General features: G+C 41.9%; 1 protein-coding gene across 1 annotated transcript; it reads left to right on the top strand.

Annotated features, from left to right (window-relative positions):
* The first annotated feature begins 507 nt into the window (after window positions 1-507).
* mfsd4aa (major facilitator superfamily domain containing 4Aa) lies at window positions 508-15,922 on the top strand. Its single transcript, XM_070845248.1, has 10 exons — window positions 508-773; window positions 3,884-4,082; window positions 4,537-4,791; window positions 5,699-5,828; window positions 6,474-6,589; window positions 6,942-7,115; window positions 11,635-11,782; window positions 12,050-12,120; window positions 12,480-12,600; window positions 13,941-15,922. Exons 1-10 carry the CDS (start codon window positions 541-543, stop codon window positions 13,991-13,993), a joined length of 1,500 nt encoding a protein of 499 aa, XP_070701349.1. The 5' UTR covers window positions 508-540; the 3' UTR covers window positions 13,994-15,922.
* Window positions 15,923-18,693: the final 2,771 nt, after the last annotated feature.

Genomic DNA, 18,693 nt, shown 5'->3' with positions numbered 1-18,693 from the left:
AGACAAGACAAATGACACAGACCCTTGTGAAAATGTACAAATATAATACGAATATTCTGTGATGATCAGTTCAAGAGTACAATAGTTCAAGTTTGTGAATAATATCAATGACATTTTGTTCACTAGTCATGGAAATACACACAAACCTCATGAAATAAATGCTAATTCTAAACTGGCCTGTGAGCCTGTGGATGGTCAGTATGAGCTCTTTCAACTGCTTGTCTCAGTTTGTCTTGGTACTAAAACGTGCTCAGTGTGTTTATCCGTGGACACACAAACTCCTCAGACTTTACGGACCAGTGAAAAACTGATCTGAAACCAGTCAGAAAGTGGGCGGCTCCTTGGGACATCAGCCAATCAGCGTCACGTCCGTCAACAGGCTGAGTGGCTTCAGTGGAAGCTGCTCACAGGGACACTCCCGAGGCTGTGTTGACCCTGTCTGCTGGCAGAGTGTGTGTGGCAGAGTGTGTGTGAATGAGCAGCTGGCAGCTGTGCGGCCTCTGCAGCCCTCAGGACTCGGAGCTCCTCTGAGGGACCGACATGAAGCTGCTGGACGAGCGGATCTGGCTCCTGTTTAAGGGCCACTGGCAGAAGACTCTCACCTACTGGAGCGTGTTCTTCAGCTTCGGCCTGTGCATCGCCTTCCTGGGACCCACCATCCTGGACCTGAGGTGTCAGACCCATTCCACCCTGCAGCAGATCACCTGGGTCTTCTTCTCCCAGCAGTTCTTCCTGCTGGTGGGCAGCAGTCTGGGAGGACTCTTCAAGAAAACGTGAGTGTGCTTAGTGGGACTGAACCCTGCACTGACATATGGACATTACAGTGGTGGCAGAAGTCCTTGACTTAAAAGTAGCAGAAGTGGTCAAAGTGAAAGTCCTGTCTTCTAAATCTCACTTAGATAAAAGTACTCCAGAATTAAATATACTTTAAGTAGCAGAAGTGAAAGTACTCATCATGCAGAACGTCCCATTGCACAACAATACATCTTATATTATTGGATTACAATTATCGATGCATTCATGTGTTCATCAGCTGGTAGAGCTCAGTTTAATTACTTTACATTCTGATGGGTCAGTTTAGTTCAATCGGTGGGAAGGTTCACCTGCAATAACACATCATCATTTATTAGTTGATCTATAATTTGTATTAGTTTTGTGAATATGCTAAGTAACTAGTAACTAAAGCTGCCAGGTGAATGTAGTGGAGGAGGAGGAGAAGTACCAAGTAGCATTGAATGGAAATACTCACCTTAAAATTGAACTTAAGGACGTTACTTGAGTAAATGTACTTAGTTACTTTCCAGCGCTGCTTAAAGACTAGAAAATAAATAAAGGAGTTTAATATTCCTGTCGTATTCAAGATAAACTAATCGTGTCTGTGGTGCTTAACTGGGACTCCACCATAATAAACTTTATGTGTTTCATCATATATGTATGTATATGGTCTTGTATTATTATTTCATCTAATAATACCTAAACCTATGAGAAGATTAAATAATTTGGCAAACAAAAGGGAAATCCATCATAAGTGTTCATGCGCGGCCAATATAACATATAAAACTTCATTTGGTATGACAATAATATGATATCCATAATTTAAATCTACGACAGTAACAACTGTTTCATTGTCTTTATTTTGTCAGCTTCAAATGTGTGTGAGCCCAGTTTGTGTCAAAGCCAGTTTTAATGAGGCCAGAAGAGAAGAGAACCCACTTACAGGGAAACATAAACACATGTCACATATTACAGTCAAAGACAAAGAAATGTTCCTGTTTATATTTGTTCTGTGCAATTTCTAAGGTACATCAGGGGATGTGATCAACCTCCAGAAAGCCTGGGGGCCAAAGCTATTTCCGGCAAACCTGACAAGTTTAGGCAGCGAAATAAAATCAAATAAATGATATTTAGTTTTGGTCAGAATTACATATCTGGCAATGTAGAAACTGTGAAACTAACTGAGCACCTGAATGAATAAATGAAACATAAAGGACTCGGTAGGTTGAATAGTTCATAGGATTAAGTAATGGTATGGATTTGAAGTATTTCAGTGACCACATGGGGACTTTCTCCTCTGACAGTTAGACTGTTGTCATTTGACTGGCAAACCTGCAACATTCAAATCACAGAGACTTGTTTGAGGTGTGCCTCAGCTCACACACTGAGCGGCCAGTGGACCGTGAGCTGAGGTGAGAATGAGAGTATGTGGGGACAGGTGCATGATACACAGCAGCAGCAGCAGCAGCAGCTTGGGACTGAAAATACATCACACATCAATTTTCTGTCAAATGATCATTGATCCATTTCACAGACAATTTTAGTCTGCCATCTACAAGCTCTGTCAGGCACACACAGTCATTGGACTCTCGACAAAGGCTCGTCTGATTATCCTGGCCCTTAAAAAGAAAGACTTAAAGTCTACTGCAAAGCTAGCAACACTGTGAGGGCCTGCTTTGAACTAAATGTTAATGTGTGTGTATATATATATATATATATATATATATATATATATATATATATATATATATATATATATATGCTGATGATAATGTATTTATAAGATTTCATGAAAATCCACTACACACACACACTCACACTCTTGTACTTTGGGCAGCTTTATCCTGCTGACCTGAGTCCTGTAGGGTGTCTTTAACATCGGGTATATTTTACAAGTGGGTTGACATGCTTTATACGATATAAACTCCCAGTTTAAATCCTAATACAGCACAGCAGCACAGTACTTTATAACAGTATGTGGGAACAGCTCTCTAAGGGGTAATGCTTATCATTTTAAGCAAGGTTGCACAAGGTGCTTATTCATAGTGTATTATCATCTGTGTATTACTTGCACTAGATTGTGGTCGACACAGATGCTAAGCAACGTACCCCTGTGCACGGGGGCTGTAGAAAGATCATATTTTATGTAGGGGTTAATGATACCTTGCCTCACACGGTGGCACCAAAATGTTGTGCTAATGGTACCTTGTATGGGGCAATTTGGCTATCAGAGATAATGAGTAACTATCAAAGATAATCAATAACTATATAAGTGAATGGGACTTGAATGTGTAAAGTCCACCTTGAGTGGGGCACCACCTCGATAAACGAGGAACCAGTTCAACTGATTCAGTCTCATTAAATACTAAACGATCAATTTGGTATTATGATTGATAACTACCACCAAAGCATGGTTAGTCTGCATGTAGACCCTGTGTCTGTGTGAGCAAACTAACCTCTACTTAACTTTATGGTTGCACAGTAAACCACAACACAACCGCAGTAATCAAACTCAATGGACATTAAAACAAATCAAAACCAATACATGTATATAGCCATACTTTAAAAAGTCTGAACTGTCTCTTTAAGGTAGAAATGCTCTTTTCTTCTTAGAAGATATAGCATAACATAAAAAAGGTAAAATTCTGTACAGTTCATCCGTTGATTCTTACTTACTGATAACTGCAGCCACTTCACTTAATGTTTTTGTACCCTTATATCACGGGATCTGGGTGAAATGTTCTGCTAGGACAAGGTTAAAAGGAGAATGGAAAGTTGGCAGGAAAGAGGAATTTAAGGTGAAGATAATGTGGAGGCGTACTGCTGCTGCAGGGCTGTGATAAACCTACTGGGTAAATAAAAGTTAGTGGAGCAGCAGGCCATCAAGGTGACTTTACTGCAACAACAAAAGGCTGGAAATCCCCGTTCAGTGGGGCCCAGCCTGAGCTACACTGCTATACACATTTGATAAGAATATGGTGAACATGTTGGTGAACTTGTCTTCAATTTTCACTTCTCAGTGAGCGGCTCAATGTGTTTTATTATTTATTATTAGCAGTCTGATTATTAATGCTGTGGATGCCGTCTCGTCTCTCTGTGTCCCCTCCAGACTTCTGTCCTCCCTGTCTGCCCTCCTCTCCTGCACTCTCATCATCTCGCTTGTGTTTGCCGTCATACCGCTGTGTCGCGACGTGGTGCTTCTATCCATCGCCATGGCGCTCGCTGGCAAAGCCATGGGGGTGATCGACACCATCGCTAACCTGCAGCTGGTGAAGCTGTATCAGAAGGACTCGGCCACCTTCCTGCAGGTTAGAGAGGAGAGGAGGGGAAGCGACACCTGTGAATGTGTGTGTGTTGTATATTGTATGCAAGTGCAGCGACAGACAGACGCTGATAATGTGGAAAAAGATTCAAATGAACTACTACTATGCAGCTAATATCATTTGTCTCACAGTTTCTACTTCTAAGCCAGTCATATATTATCTTTAAGATTCTTTGTTGTGTTTTACTTCTATTGGACATCTTACAATGTTTTTTTTTAATTTTTTTTAATTTTACCTTTATTTAACCAGGAAGTCCCATTGAGATCAGAAATCTCTTTTAAAAGGGAGACCTGCAGATGTAGATATAGAGGGGAAATATAAAGAGATGTGACATAAAATAAAGGGACAGAGCGGATGTGAGGTATACATCTTAACCACTAGGCTACCAAACACCCCAATATATAATCTTAACAGGGTCTATGTCTGTGTCTGGCCCTAGGCGCTGCATTTCTTCATAGGCCTGGGAGCCCTGGTCAGTCCCCTGGTGGCTGATCCTTTCCTGGCGGAGGACAGCTGTGTCCTTGGTGCCAACTGGACTGCCAACTCGTCCTCGTCCTCCGACCTGCAGCACCTCCGCAGCAGCATGGCTGGACATGGAGCGGCGCTGCACAACCTCTCTCAGTATCCTCTGCACACAGAGGGTGAAGTCATCACCAGGGTGTCGTATGCTTTCTGGATTATGGCTCTCATCAATGTTAGTTCATTTCAACTTTAATGTCATAGTTGGTGACACAGAAATGTATCCAATACATGCCACAAATCACCATTTCCCTCAGGGGGCTTCACAGCACAATATACGATACCTTGTGTCCCACCCGACCCACTCAACAGGGAAAAAAATCAAAGGAGCCTCAGGAAGAGCAACAGAGGAGGGATCCCTCCACCAGCACGGACAGACAGGAAATAGGTGTCATGTTTTCAGAACAGACCCAACAAAATCACAGTACATGAGCCTGTATTGTGAGAGCAGCATGCCCGAGATGGGACGTAAGGTCTACTGAGATCAGATAGTGAGTCAGTAAAGTCTCTACCTCTCCTTTAGCGAAGACAGACAGAGAAATGCTGTTTCTTTCATCTTAACATTAATAACTTAGCATTCATCAAATGTGAGGACAAACCTAAACTCAAAAACACTGATGGACCTTTTTTTTCTGGTACAGCTTTGCAGAAAAAAAACTTTTAACTGACTTTTCTGGCTCATTATCATACAGTCACATGACTAGAATCCCCATGAAAACAACCCAAATGAAATTAAATGATGTAATGAAATTTTCAGCTGCACCTCAGAGCCATTTACAACTTTGTCCTTGTTTTCAGTTTTGTTCTTTTCATAATTATTTACGTTTCTGCAGATGGCCATAAGCCGTGATGTTGCCTCTCAGATAAAGAGATAAGCTCCCACATCAGCAGAAACAGCACAGCTGGATCTGTTTCAAGGATGAGATAAGACAGCCTGGATTCTACTTCTATGACGGGAGCGTCACAATTTGAGTCAGCTGACAGGAAATGTGGACTGTTAACGTGGCTTCACAATAGTCTCTTTGTGTGTGTGTGTGCGTGTGTGTGTGTGTGTGTGTGTGTGTGTGTGTGTGTCGTGGCAGCTCCCTGTGCCGGCTGCAGTGCTCACATTGATGTACCATGAGAGACTGCTATCTTGCTCCAGCAACAGTCAACGTCTGCTTGACAAGGACTCTGCGTCCAGCACGAGTCCCACTGGGGACACTGATCAAGGTGAAGCATGTACAGTATGTGTGTGTGTGTGTGTGTGTGTGTGTGTGTGTGTGTGTGTGTGTGTGTGTGTGTGTAGGTGTGTGTATATGTGTGTGTGTGTGGTGTGTGTGTGTATGTGTATGTGGTGTGTTTGTGTGTGTAGGTGTGTGTGTATGTGGTGTGTGTGTGTGTGTGTGTGTGTGTGTGTGTGAGAGTGTGTGTGTGTGTATGTGGTGTGTGTGTGTGTGTGTGTGTGTGTGTGTGTGTATGTGGTGTGTGTGTGTGTGTGTATATATGTGGTGTGTGTGTGTGTGTGTGTGTGTATGTGTGTGTGTGTATATGTGGTGTGTGTGTGTGTATATGTGGTGTGTATATGTGGTGTGTGTGTGTGTGTGTGTGGTGTGTGTATGTGGTGTGTGTGTGTGTGTGTGTGGTGTGTGTATGTGGTGTGTGTGTATGTGTGTGTGTGTGTATGTGGTGTGTGTGTGTGTGTGTGTGTGTATATGTGGTGTGTGTATGTGGTGTGTGTGTATGTGTGTGTGTGTGTATATGGTGTGTGAGTGTGTGTGTGTGTGTGTATATGGTGTGTGAGTGTGTGTGATCACTCTCTCCAAATGAACAGACAGAGCTCTCAGTGTCTCTCTCTCTCTCTCTCTCTCTCTTCAGGTCATGGGGGTTTGTTCTCTTGCTGTAACCCTTCCAAACTCCGAGGTCGCCCGGCTACTTTCTTCATCCTCCATGCTTTAGGCGGGGCCATCCTCTTCATCACTGATGGGATTATAGTGAGACACTTAAATACTCTATGCCAGGGGTGGTGCAGGGGTGGGGGGGTGAGGAGGGTGAGATGAGGTAAGATGGACTGGTCCATGCCTCCTCTCACAGAAAACCATTTTAGTTTGCTGACAATTTGCCAAACTGTCGACAAATAAAGAGTAAATATTACACTTCCTGTTTATATCCCCCCATGCATTGTGGGAACAATGGTTCTAACACTTAGATCATGATTATCAACCAAAGACAAGCCAAAGAATAATGATGGAAGTTTTCTCTTTGTGTGTCCGTGGGGGGTCCACAGTGTCAGCCTTGAGAACCTCTGCTCTGAGCTGACCTCCTGCTGTGTTTGTTGTCCTGCAGGGCTCCTACGCTGGCTTCGTCTACACCTACGCCGTGTCCCCTCCTCTGCTGATGGGTCATAAAACTGCAGGTTGCCTGGACAGTATATTCTGGGCCTCCATCACAGTAGGACGACTGGCTTTCATCTACCTGTCCTACAGATACACAGCGCCCAGGCTGCTCTCCTTCAGTCTGGTACGCGCTCACATTTAAAGGACAAATCCACCCTAAAGTGAATACAGTAGAAGACCTCACAGTGCAGAGAGAATAGTGCTCATCAGGAGGACATCAGGGACCAGGTCTTTTGCTTTTGCCACATTGATTATGCTGTCGCACTGAGCAGGAAATAATAGTAAAAGCAATAGAGCTCGTGGACATCTGTGGTATGGTCATTCTAACCAAATATTTGATTTGGGTGGGGATGCATGTGACAGGATTAGGTGACATTCTTCATAGGAGGATAAAGTAGGTGTAAAGACAATGGGATCTTTAAGCCAAACTGAACTGTTTGGTTATTCAATAATTGATTTATACAACAGAATGTCATCATCTGCTTGATTTCTCTGTTTGTCTTTATCAGCCTGCATCTGTCTTTCTGCCTGTTTCTTCTTTCAGTCACAGAATTGTTGACTTTTAGTGTGTTTGCATGCATGTACTAGTGACTTTTGCAGTAATCCAATATCAGAAACGTGGGTGAGTTTGGTCACATTCTCCCTCTCACATCGCGCATAATAATAATAATAACTTCATTTGTATAGAACTTTTAAAAAGTGCTTTGATTATCTTTGATACTCAAGGAGCTAATGGACATCACAGAGCCGCCCAGTGAGGTCAAACAAAAGCAAGGATTACAATGAATTCAAGAACAAGAAGAAAAAAAGAAAAGCCAAAAGCAGGAGAGAGAGGGTGGCAGAAGAGATCGAAGAGATTAGAGCATTAGAAAGTTCAAATATAAATACATACACGTAAAAATAAGAGCAATAATAAAAGAAATAAGAATTACAATAGATAAATAAATAGAGGAAATAGAATAGGACAGACATAAAGACAACATCATACCCATTTAAAATGGGTTTTATGAAGTGATTTAAAAGAAGTCACTGACTCTGTGAGTGTTATCTCCTCATGCTGGTCACATTTAGATCTAAGCCTTGACTTTAGGGATCTTAAATGTGTGTATTTGCATAAAAAAAAACCAGGACAAGCAAAAGACTTGTCTGTAGTTCCTTTAACGCTCTATGTGACCACTACCTGAGCACTGATGACTGTTTTATCTCTGTATTTTCTCTGAATGAGGTAACTATAATGAAACATGGACCACATGCAGTTGCTTGGGTTTCTGTTCAGTTTCCCTGTCTTTATTTCTTGCTCTTGCTAAGCCTCACTATGAGGTAAAGGCAGACCGTCGTGTCTCAACAGCCTGTGTGTCCTGGGGGGGTATGAGGAGGGGACTTGCATTCATCAAGTGTACTGTAGTCTCTGTCTGGTGGACATATCACTGTGGTAGTAGCAACAACACGGATTTGGAAGTGAAACCCAGCATATTCAGGGCTCATCTGATGACGGCCCACAGACTCTGTGCCTGCAGGTTGAAGGATGTTTGCTTTTGTGCATTTGTGGAAAGAAATTCTTGTCTTATTTCCTCCTATGTCAGAATACAAACTGTCAGTGGATGCAGTCAGAATTCATTTCATAAGATAAAACACCACATTCTCTGTAAAGTAATGAATGCATTTTAAAAGTAAATGTAGTGGTGAGATCGTTCTATACATTAAAGAGCCTTTAATGGACCGTTAGAGAGCTCTGCCCTCTAGTGATGAGAGCAGTGAACGACACAGAAGAGGAAGACTTCTAACCCCCAAATCAATAGAGCTCAGTTCATTTTAAGAATCTGACCTTGCTTTTGAGAGCCACCTCAAGGTGTGTAACACTCAAACAGGTCCCTGGTTCAATCCTGGGGCTCAGAAGCAGGCGGCCTCAGTGTTCAGAGCTGTTGTAAACAGTGGTCGATACCAGGACGAACACACTATCGGACTCCTTGATGATGATGAACTGCAGCAATGTCATGATTTCTGTCTGTGGTTTCTTTGAAAAGGGGAAGTCCAGTGTAGCATGCAGCTGTGTTTTAAACCTGTATTCTAAGTTAGTCAGATGCTAAGTGACAGAGCAGCAGCCTCCCACTGGGTTGTGAAAAATTCATGCTTTCTGAACTGTGCCTTTAATGTTTTAAAATGACTTTGAGTTTCCTCTGAGGGGCACATTAATCCGCTTCTGCTGACATGTAGCCGTCTGAACTGGGGTCTTTCTCTGTTTGCTCATACATGATTACATGCACTCATGTTTCCTGTAACATTATTGGGACCATTCCACCTGTTTTTGTGCTAAAATAGCTCGGTTGGGAGCGCGTTAGACTGAAGATCTAAAGGTCCCAGCTTCTACTTTGATCCCTGCTCTGACAGCAGGTGATCTCTGTAATTTAGATGTACTGAACACTAAAAGCAGCTTGGATGTTATGTGTGTGTCCTTGCTGACTGCTGATTCATAGCATTCTGCACTGGGGTTGTTCAGATCAACGTCATTCATGCCATTCCACCCGTGTACTCTTGTATGGTGACATGATCAGTTTTTTTAATGTGTTTTTCTTTTGCTGGGTTCAGACAGATTAGGAGCTCTCATGCAGGTTTGGTACATGATGTCACGGCTGTCTGGAGTTTTCATGTTCTCCCCAATGATGAAACACGTGCATGTTGTGGACAAAACTCCTGAGATTTTAGTACGCAGGCAGTAATGCTACGAGTGTTTCCATCGAGATTTTAGATGTTCTTTTCGTTTCTCAGAGTTGGGAGAGTGTTTGACTGATGGTCTAAAGGTTCCTGGTTGATTCGTGGGGTTTGGCAGCTGGAGGTCTGTGTTTTAGGAACTTTTATCTCAGAGCTGCTGACTAATATTCTGCATTGGCGACTTTTCTGTTTCTTTCCTGCAACTTCATTCGCACAAATCGCCCTGTGTATTCATGGATGATGACATGATCACCATTTCTTAAAGATTTCAGATGTGTTCTGTTTTCTGGATTAGCAGTTGGGCCCAGTTTAGCACACAGCTACATTTTAAACATGTTTTCTAAAGCGCAGCTAAGCTAGTCAGATGCTAAGTGACAGAGCAACAGCCTCCTAATGATTTGTGGAAAATTGGTGCTTTCTGAACTGTGCCTTTAACTGTTTTGGAGACTTTGAGTTATAGTTTATTGTCGAAATAGCTCAGATGGTTGGCGTTAGATTTACAATCCATGACTGCCCTCCCTCTTGTATTTTGACTCTTTACCTGAGAGGGACATCAGCAGTGGTTGGTATATCATCATCATGTTCAGGTGTTTCAGGAATCTTCTCACAGCCGCCACAGGAATGAGCTGATAAGCTGAAGTAGCTGTAGCCGTCAGCATCAAAGCTGTGTGGGGTTTAATGTTCTCCACATCTGCAACACATCTGCAGAAAATGTGGAGAATGTTTGCTGTCAGTTGGAGAGGCTGCACCGATGCTCTAATAAAATAAGATAACGTTTTATTGATCCCTCAGTGGGGAAAGTTTGCTGTTACAGCAGCTCAAGGGCACAGATGAAGCACACAGTTAAAGAAATAGAAAATTAAAATTAAATAAACATGATATATACAGAAAAAAGCCTTATATACACAAAGAAACAAAATGTACACTGAATACAACAACAGGGTGGGATGGGATGGAAACATGATGTGGATTATTGCACAGTCATACACTCCTCACTAAAAGTCAGGGATATTCAGCTTTCAGGTGAAATTTCAGGATGAACCTAAAATGCATTCTAACCTTTCCAGGTGAACTTAATGTGACCTTCTCTAAACCTTTGAATGCACATGTCCAACTGTTCAGTGTCTCAGTACTTTCTGCACCAGCTGCTGTTCTCTAACAAGAAGCTTAACAGCAACATTCACAACAGGTTTGATCCATGAATCCACCAATACATTTCCTGCTTCAGTTAGAATTGGTATTTAAACAGTCCTCCTCATCCTGCTGTTCACATTCTGACATCATGAGACCAAGACGACACCTAACAGTTGATCAGCAGCACCTCAACACTGGAGGCTTCAAACAGGAAGTCCTCAGACGGAGGTGTTCACTGAGCTTAGAGGGTCACAGAGTGTCATCAGGAGGTTGGAACAGTGATACAGAGACTGGAAGAGTCACAGAAAGGAGAGGAGTGGACGTCCTTTGGCCACATCCCAATTTATTGAGACACTGAAAATGTTTTGTTGTGGTATACCTACCACTGTTGGTAGATTTTCTTTCAATAAATTGTTTAAAATGAAGAAATGACCAGTGCATGCTTCTACTTAAATGTCCTACTTTCATGATATAATATCACTGTAGCATTCACTTTTTACATTTTCCATAAATTTCACCTGAAAGTCGAATATCCCTAACTTTTCATGAGTAGTGTATAATAATAATAATAATAATAATAATGATAAAGTGTAATTGGTAGTGGTTGTGCCTGCTGCACTAATGCATGCAGCGGCTCTGAAATACAGTTAAAAGCACTAATAATACTTTTAGAAATTTTAACAGTGTTTCATGTTCTGCACAGCAAGTATAACTGGGGTCTGTTGGATGTTCACAGCAGCGCACACACTCCTGTTCAGTCATCGTCTCACCATTGTCTGATCTGCCGGTTTTTCTCTCAGGTGGGGGTCATACTGGTGCAGTGCCTGCTGATGATCTTCTACACCAGCTGTGTGTTTCTTTTCATTGGTACTTGCGTGTTGGGGCTGTGCATCAGCAGTGTGTTCCCCTCCATGCTGGCCTTCACCGAGGACATACTGGAATACAAAGGTAAACGGACACACATGTTCTGACACACGCACTCTCTGCATCAGCTCTTCTTGGAGGTCACATACAGCACACGGACCACCAAAAGTGACTTTAATCAATCATCAATAAGTAAACGTGTGTGATTGAACATAAAAGCTTAAATGTCAAATACAATAGCAAATAAAAAAAATAAAATAGTACTTCAATAATTGATGAGATTAATAGATAAGACATGTTGGTCATTAATTAGGAAATAAAGAAATCATTTGTTTCGTTTGTGTGTTAAAGGTTGTGCCACAACCGTCCTGGTGACCAGTGCCAGCACAGGAGAGATGCTGCTGCAGCTGCTTGTTGGATCTGTAAGATCATCGGCGTCTCTTCTTTCCACGCGGTGTCAATTTATTTAGAATAATGATCCAGTTCAAACCAGAGCCGGAACATTATCTTTTTACATGCTTCTTTCCTTTGATACTTCAATATTTGCTTTACAGTACAGTATAACTGGCTGGACCAGGATGTTATTTCAGTGATGCACAGCTGATGATGAAAACAAATAAGTCTGCTGTATAAAATAAGCTACCTGCTGCAGACTTTAACCTCAGTTGAAAAGTGTTTCAGCAGTGGTGGAACTTGCTTGCAGCAGGACGTTATAGTCTGTGTTAGTGTTGCTGAGACACTGATAACAGTGTCCTTGTGTGTGTGTGTGTGTGTCCTGCAGGTGATCCACAGTCAGGGAAGTTATGCTTTCCTGTTGTGTTGTACAATTGCGTCATTCATCGGCCTCTGTCTGTTCCTGCTCTTCCTCTATGTCCAGCACATCCACACAAACTGCCAAACAGGTAAACACACACCAGATGGGCACATACGGACAGAGTGAATGATATTCCAATGACACGCTGGGCTTTTGGAATAATGTCATACAGCAACAGGAAATAGTGATACATGCAGTGTGACCTCATTTGCATGAAGGACTTCATAATGAAGGCAGCTTATCTTTCTGTACCACAAAGCCTCTATTATCTCTGGGGCCTGTAGTTACTGCTCTCTGCTGTCTTTGTAGGGAAGCACTCAAGTTTGAACGTGTAGGCAGCCCCAACAATTTGGAAACTAACGTAACGAAGCAGAAAGCACAATGACATTTCACTATTTAGAAGAAGAGTGCACCCAGTGTCTCAACACACAACCGCACAACAGCACGTGGCTGCAGACGTACAAGTCTGCATGTGTGTGTCATGGTCTTGGAGACAGTGGGAGCTACAACTAAACCACCACTGAAGCTGCTGCAAGGTGTCTTTACATCCGTCTGTCTGTCTGTCAGCATGACGGTGTCACCACCGTGCATGCTGCAGTTAGGAAAATGTACAGGTGTGTAGTAGCAAGGGCACCAGAAGTGGGGGGGGGCGTTCATTGATCCAGATCAATCTAGATAACATTCAACTTTCATTATAACAACTAACAATGGCAACTAACATGTAACATCTTTACACTTTGTATTCAACTTTTCTATTGTATTGTACTCTGGCAAAGTAATTTCCATCGGGATCAATAGAGTTGATCTTCTCTTAACATGATAAACAGGGTTCACGCTTCACAAAGCTCACTCCAAGTGCAGTTCACACGGATTAAAATGCACTAGTTCGTGTCCCTAGTTCACAGTTTTAAATGATGTGCTAGGCTCATAGTCACAGAAAATTAACTAGATCACAACGTTGTTTGTTTTCTTTTTTAATCTCTGTGATTCTACAGCAGGACAGTACTGAGTGACTGATTTAGTTTGGGATTGGGTCCTGTAGGAAAAGAATACTTCAAATATCTCACTCTGCACGTGAAACTGAATTCCCTGATGCTTAAAACAAGCAGCAGTCAGCCACACTTGTTTCAAACATTGACAGGATGGAATAGTTCATAAATCATTTGTTTGTCTTTAACTTGGCAGTTGCTCATTTAACTGGTTTTCACTTTGGGAAAATTATTATTTTATAATGTGTCTAATGTTTAGATCAGGGTATATAATTATAAATTCATTACTTTCCATGGTCAGGGTGTTCATTTTTTGTGTAAAATTAGATCTGTCTGGCTTGTTAAATGCCAGCGTCCATGAAAAGCCTAATGGATGTCAGTTGTCCTGTGTTTGTCTCTCTGCTGTGACTTTGAATAATCACGCCGGATTACCTCTCAGATTCGTCTAAAAACACCAACATGGAGGAGAAGCCAAAGACGGGAGGTTTGTGATCTGAGGGTCCCTGAGAGGCTGACCAGAGGACTCTGCTGAGGACGACGGAACGGGAACACGGGAAAACAGTCTGTGGCATTACCCCAGTGTTGGAATAGGATGCTGTATAAAGTATAAGTTAATGATCAGATGATTAATAATGAGTGGGATTGAGAATGGACTGTGGAGATATAAGTGTTGTATGATGTCTGTTGTGTCTATGTGTGGTGCCAGACTGCACCCAGCCAGAGGCTCTGCAGTTGGAAGAAGCTGGGAACAGAGAGGCAAAGTCCCACCTCTTCTGGTCGAGCACCATGACGCCTTATCTGGGATGCAAAGAGACGAGGATCGTTTTGGATCACAGGGATCATTTTGTTGTAAAACTGACTGTGAAAAGACATAATCAGAGAGGTGACACACCCAATCATCGCAGAAATGGCGTCAAGCTAAGAGCAGTTTCACACAAAATTAACTTAAACTTGAATCCTTTTACAACAAACTGTGGTTTTCATGACTTGCATATTATCTTTTAAATCGATAATATCACATGTGTAATTCACGGCACCGGGTCTAAAACTGATCTGTCTCCCACCATTAACTACCGTATGTCATTTTTCCCAAATAAGATGGCATGGGGCCCACAGGAAGAGGCGGGACTTGGCCTCTTTATGACAGTTCTAGAGTCCCAACGTGAACACGCCCATTCATTCACCTGCAGGGTGTCGCCATAAGACAGCACTTTAACCACACCACTGTCACTTTACCTTTTAATCTTATCATTCTGTCTGCAGCTGCTCCTGTATAGTTTCTGTGTTGTATTATGTTCTTATTTTAGTTGTACAAATCTCATTTGTTTTACTTTCTACACTTGTTTGTGCTTAATTCTGCTTTTGCTGCTGCAACAACCAAAATTCCCTGCTGGGGCTTAATAGTACACATTCACACACGTACCAGTGTGCGACAGCCCACCGTGGTTTGTACAGTGTGTTATGGGCTTTCTGTGGAGTGTCTGGAGCTTCAGTGATGTTTACTGTCCATATAGTTGTCAGTAGATATTATTAATATATGTTTAACAGCATCACACTGATCTTACCCTCACATTTCACCTTAATGACTTCAGAGTCAGCGCTTCATTTCAGGCACACATCCCCAAAATCTTGGCCCAAAGGCTTGTGGGTGCTGATAGACTGGAGCATCGCAACATATCTGCCCCGCCCACAGCTTCCACATTTTGCTTTTCAGCAGGTTCGTGTTTGCACGTCGTGCCACCCGGCTACCTCTACCTCCCTCTACCTCCCTCTCAGACACCCCTTTGGATTAAGAGCCATCCTGGACAAACACAAAAAAAGTCACGTGATTACTTTTGCAGCCAAGAGCACTACTTTACTCCCTCCCTGTCTCCATAGTTCTTTTTAAGTTGTGATTGATGGGCAGTATCACCGCCAAAACACTGCTGGTTTGTCAAAAACAAAGTGATATACACATTTTTACCTCTCTCCCTTCCAAGCTCACCACACAGATGAAAGTTTTTATTTAAAAAAGCAAAAAGCAAGTCCATGAGAAAATCCTAATCAGTCGTGCCTTCTTGCAAATACAGCATTACATGTTATACATGAATTCAATAATTAGTTATATCTTTCAAGAAATCTGACAAATGTTAGTGAACAAGCTGCTTCAGCTGATTTCACCATTTACACAGACGTTAGGAAAGAAGTAAAAATTGATGTTGTGTCTAAAGAAACTCTGTGAAACACTGTCTACAACACAATTGTTATTATTTGAGCTTTCAGAAATTGTTATAAATGAACTTATTTCTTTCTTTGTGTAAAATACATTGTGTCAGTTTGTCCCAGTGTGCTCATGTAGGACCACGGTGCTCCTTGTTAACATCACACACAGCATTTCACACCTGTATCACTTTAATTTCTCACACCGTTCTGTTGAATAGTGCATCGCTTGGAGCGTTCATGGCAATAATAGAAGGTATAATGACCATCAACGTCTCTTTCAGCTCTATTTGCTTGATTTCTAAATTTGAACAGTAACTTATATTTTATGGAGGCTAATTCAGAAAACCATCAGTCTCTGTCAGTATTTTGCAGAAAGCTTCGGTATGTCATTTTGATGATCTTATAAGATAACAACAAAGATCACACATAAGAACAGCTGATGTCAGGCGCTCTGGGGCACTGAAAATGTCCAGCCGCAGTGAAATAGCTTGAAGTCACTGTCTGATGGCAATAATCTGTTTCAGCTTCTGCATCACTGCCCCTCCCAGTGCACAGATACAGCACTGCTACTGGTTTCCACAACTGGTGCTTAGGGTCGTCATGAGGTGGTGGGGCATTCAATATGTCGCTGAGGGGGGGTTCATTTGAGCCAAGGACCCAGCAGAGACCCAGCCGGGATCAGTGACAGATGTGCATGTGTGCATGATTTGTGTCATGTGTCATCAGTGTGGCTGAGTAGGAGCCATCAGGCCTTATGATGTCATGACAAAAGACAGACGTGGTTAGTTAGAGAACTTTTATTACTGGTCTCACCTAAGTCTTCCATTAGAAACACATTTGCTTTACACCTCTCACATATCAATACGCCACTTAAGACAAGCAGCTTGTAAACATTTGAAAAAGCATCCAACAAATAGAAAACTGGACAGAACAAAGCAAGAGCTGTGTGTGTCATTTCTTTTTAAAATGAGATTTTACATTTCAAGGTAAGTTAGAGGAAAAACATCAGAGGACACGAACGAAGAAGTAATGCAAAGGACAAGTCCAACGCGACTTGATGGAGGAAAGTTTCAAATGGCTTTGGGGTCATTATTTTAAAGTTCTTTTATCAAAGTTACTGCAAAAATGCAATATAAGCTACCAATTTTATTGGGCTCTTCTACAAATTCAAATAAATAAATATTGTGTGGTAGTGCCAAATCACTGTAAATCATTTGCTATATATATATAGATAGATATATATATATATATTGTAAAATATTAGATTTACCATATAAAATACGAAGTGCATAATTTTATCCTCCCCATGGGAAAATATACATTTGTCAGTAAGCAAACATCAACATTTCATCAAAGAGGAAATCTGAGTCATAGAAAAGCAACATAATCCAATACTACAGGAATCCCGAAAGTGCAAACGTTCCATTACAACATCTGCATGTACAATATCAACACTATATCAAAACACTTTACATATCAAACATAGATATGGGCTTCTCCCCATAAGGCTTTGATTGGGGCAGCCGCCTCCCAAATACACAAGAGGAAACAACATAAAGAAACACATGCACAGAGAGAACATTAAATCAGAGAAACCAAAATAGCAGACGTCTAACTATCTGCCCGTTACAAAAATAGAAATTAATCTTAAAATTCTATCGGTGTTACAGGAAAATAAAAGGAGATTACACAGAAAATAATACAGATTTCATATATATATTTATATACTTTCTGAGTAAATTTGTTATCACAAACATTTAGAAGCAGGTTGGAAAGAGGCATGGCCTGAATAGACTCACACATATTAACCCATGTGGCTGTCTGTATGTCAGCTATGTATCCTGGAGAACACTGCGGAGCATTTAATGTCCTGCGGTGGGTCACCTGTGGCAGGCCAAATGAGCCGCAGTGTACTCGCGCGCGCACACACACACACACACACAACATCCCTGTGAGGTTTCACTCCAGACTTCTGGGGCTGTGGTTTGGTCTGCGCAAAGATATGGCATAAAAAACAAACATTAACGCTGTCATGTACCGTTCTATACTAACTTTTAAATGATAGAACTCCAGTTTTGGGGAGTTAAACTTGGGCTTGGCTGTGGTAAGGCACCATGTATCAATGTGACAGACTGCAGGTGAGGGGGCAAATGTCTGGTAGTTGACTAAAAATGAGCGTGAGCAAGATTCGCTGGTCGTCCATCCCTGGGTTAGAAAGGGACACTTAGGTCAAGAAACACTGAAGCGTGTTCTCTCCAAGCATCATGTAAACAAGTGTGATGTACAATTTCCACATTTAATAGCATAGAAATGTGGGCTCTGACTCTTGAGTCTATGTGACAGACTTATGGCTTCAAAGTCATTTACAAAACAGGTGTCAACCTTTCACGGCTGATAATCTAGACAAGTTTATGGGCTTTAGGGCAAAGAAGGAGCTTCAATGCTCTACAAAGTTTCTACAGTATTAAACGCTGATATACGTTGATAAACGTTGGTATTTCACATGGCTAAGGCTAGACAAAGGTTAAGGCTGGACTGCTGGGAGTCTAGCCACTAAGATCAGGAGGTTCACTCAGAGAAAATACAACTGCGCCAACGCTGCAAGCAACATGAATCAAATTCCCATTCATTTCCAACGAGGAAACAGAGCCGACCTGAGGACAGTCAACACGGTTTCAACGTCTGGTGTGTCTTTGTTTTTGTCTGGCTTTAGTTAAAGCCGTGAGGAATAGTTCGACATACTGCAAAACACAATTATTAGGTTTCCTGCCAAGCATTCGATGAGAAAATTGATACCAGTCCCGTGTGTGTGTGTGAATATGTGGCTGGAGCATCAGAAGGCACCTGAATCACCTCTAAAGCTGAACGATTAACATGTTACACCTCATAAAGTGTACAAACTCAAAGTTCATACCCGAACTGTCTTTTGCCCAGGAGCAGTTGCCAGGCAACCAGCGGAGACCCCAGGAAGTCCCTGCTCTCAGCCAAGA

This window comes from Pempheris klunzingeri, chromosome 2 (genome assembly GCF_042242105.1).
Source record: "Pempheris klunzingeri isolate RE-2024b chromosome 2, fPemKlu1.hap1, whole genome shotgun sequence".
Taxonomy (NCBI): domain Eukaryota; kingdom Metazoa; phylum Chordata; class Actinopteri; order Acropomatiformes; family Pempheridae; genus Pempheris; species Pempheris klunzingeri.
The sequence above is the reverse complement of the archived record's forward strand: the minus strand, read 5'-3'. Positions and strand labels throughout refer to the sequence as shown.

Excerpts from the sequence above, each read along its gene's own strand:
- mfsd4aa (XM_070845248.1), top strand. The coding sequence starts at position 541 with ATGAAGCTGCTGGACGAGCGGATCTGGCTCCTGTTTAAGGGCCACTGG. Across the intron at positions 7,116-11,634 it reads GGCTGCTCTCCTTCAGTCTG|GTGGGGGTCATACTGGTGCA; the intron begins GTACGCGCTCAC and ends TTTTTCTCTCAG. Across the intron at positions 12,601-13,940 it reads CCACACAAACTGCCAAACAG|ATTCGTCTAAAAACACCAAC; the intron begins GTAAACACACAC and ends ATTACCTCTCAG.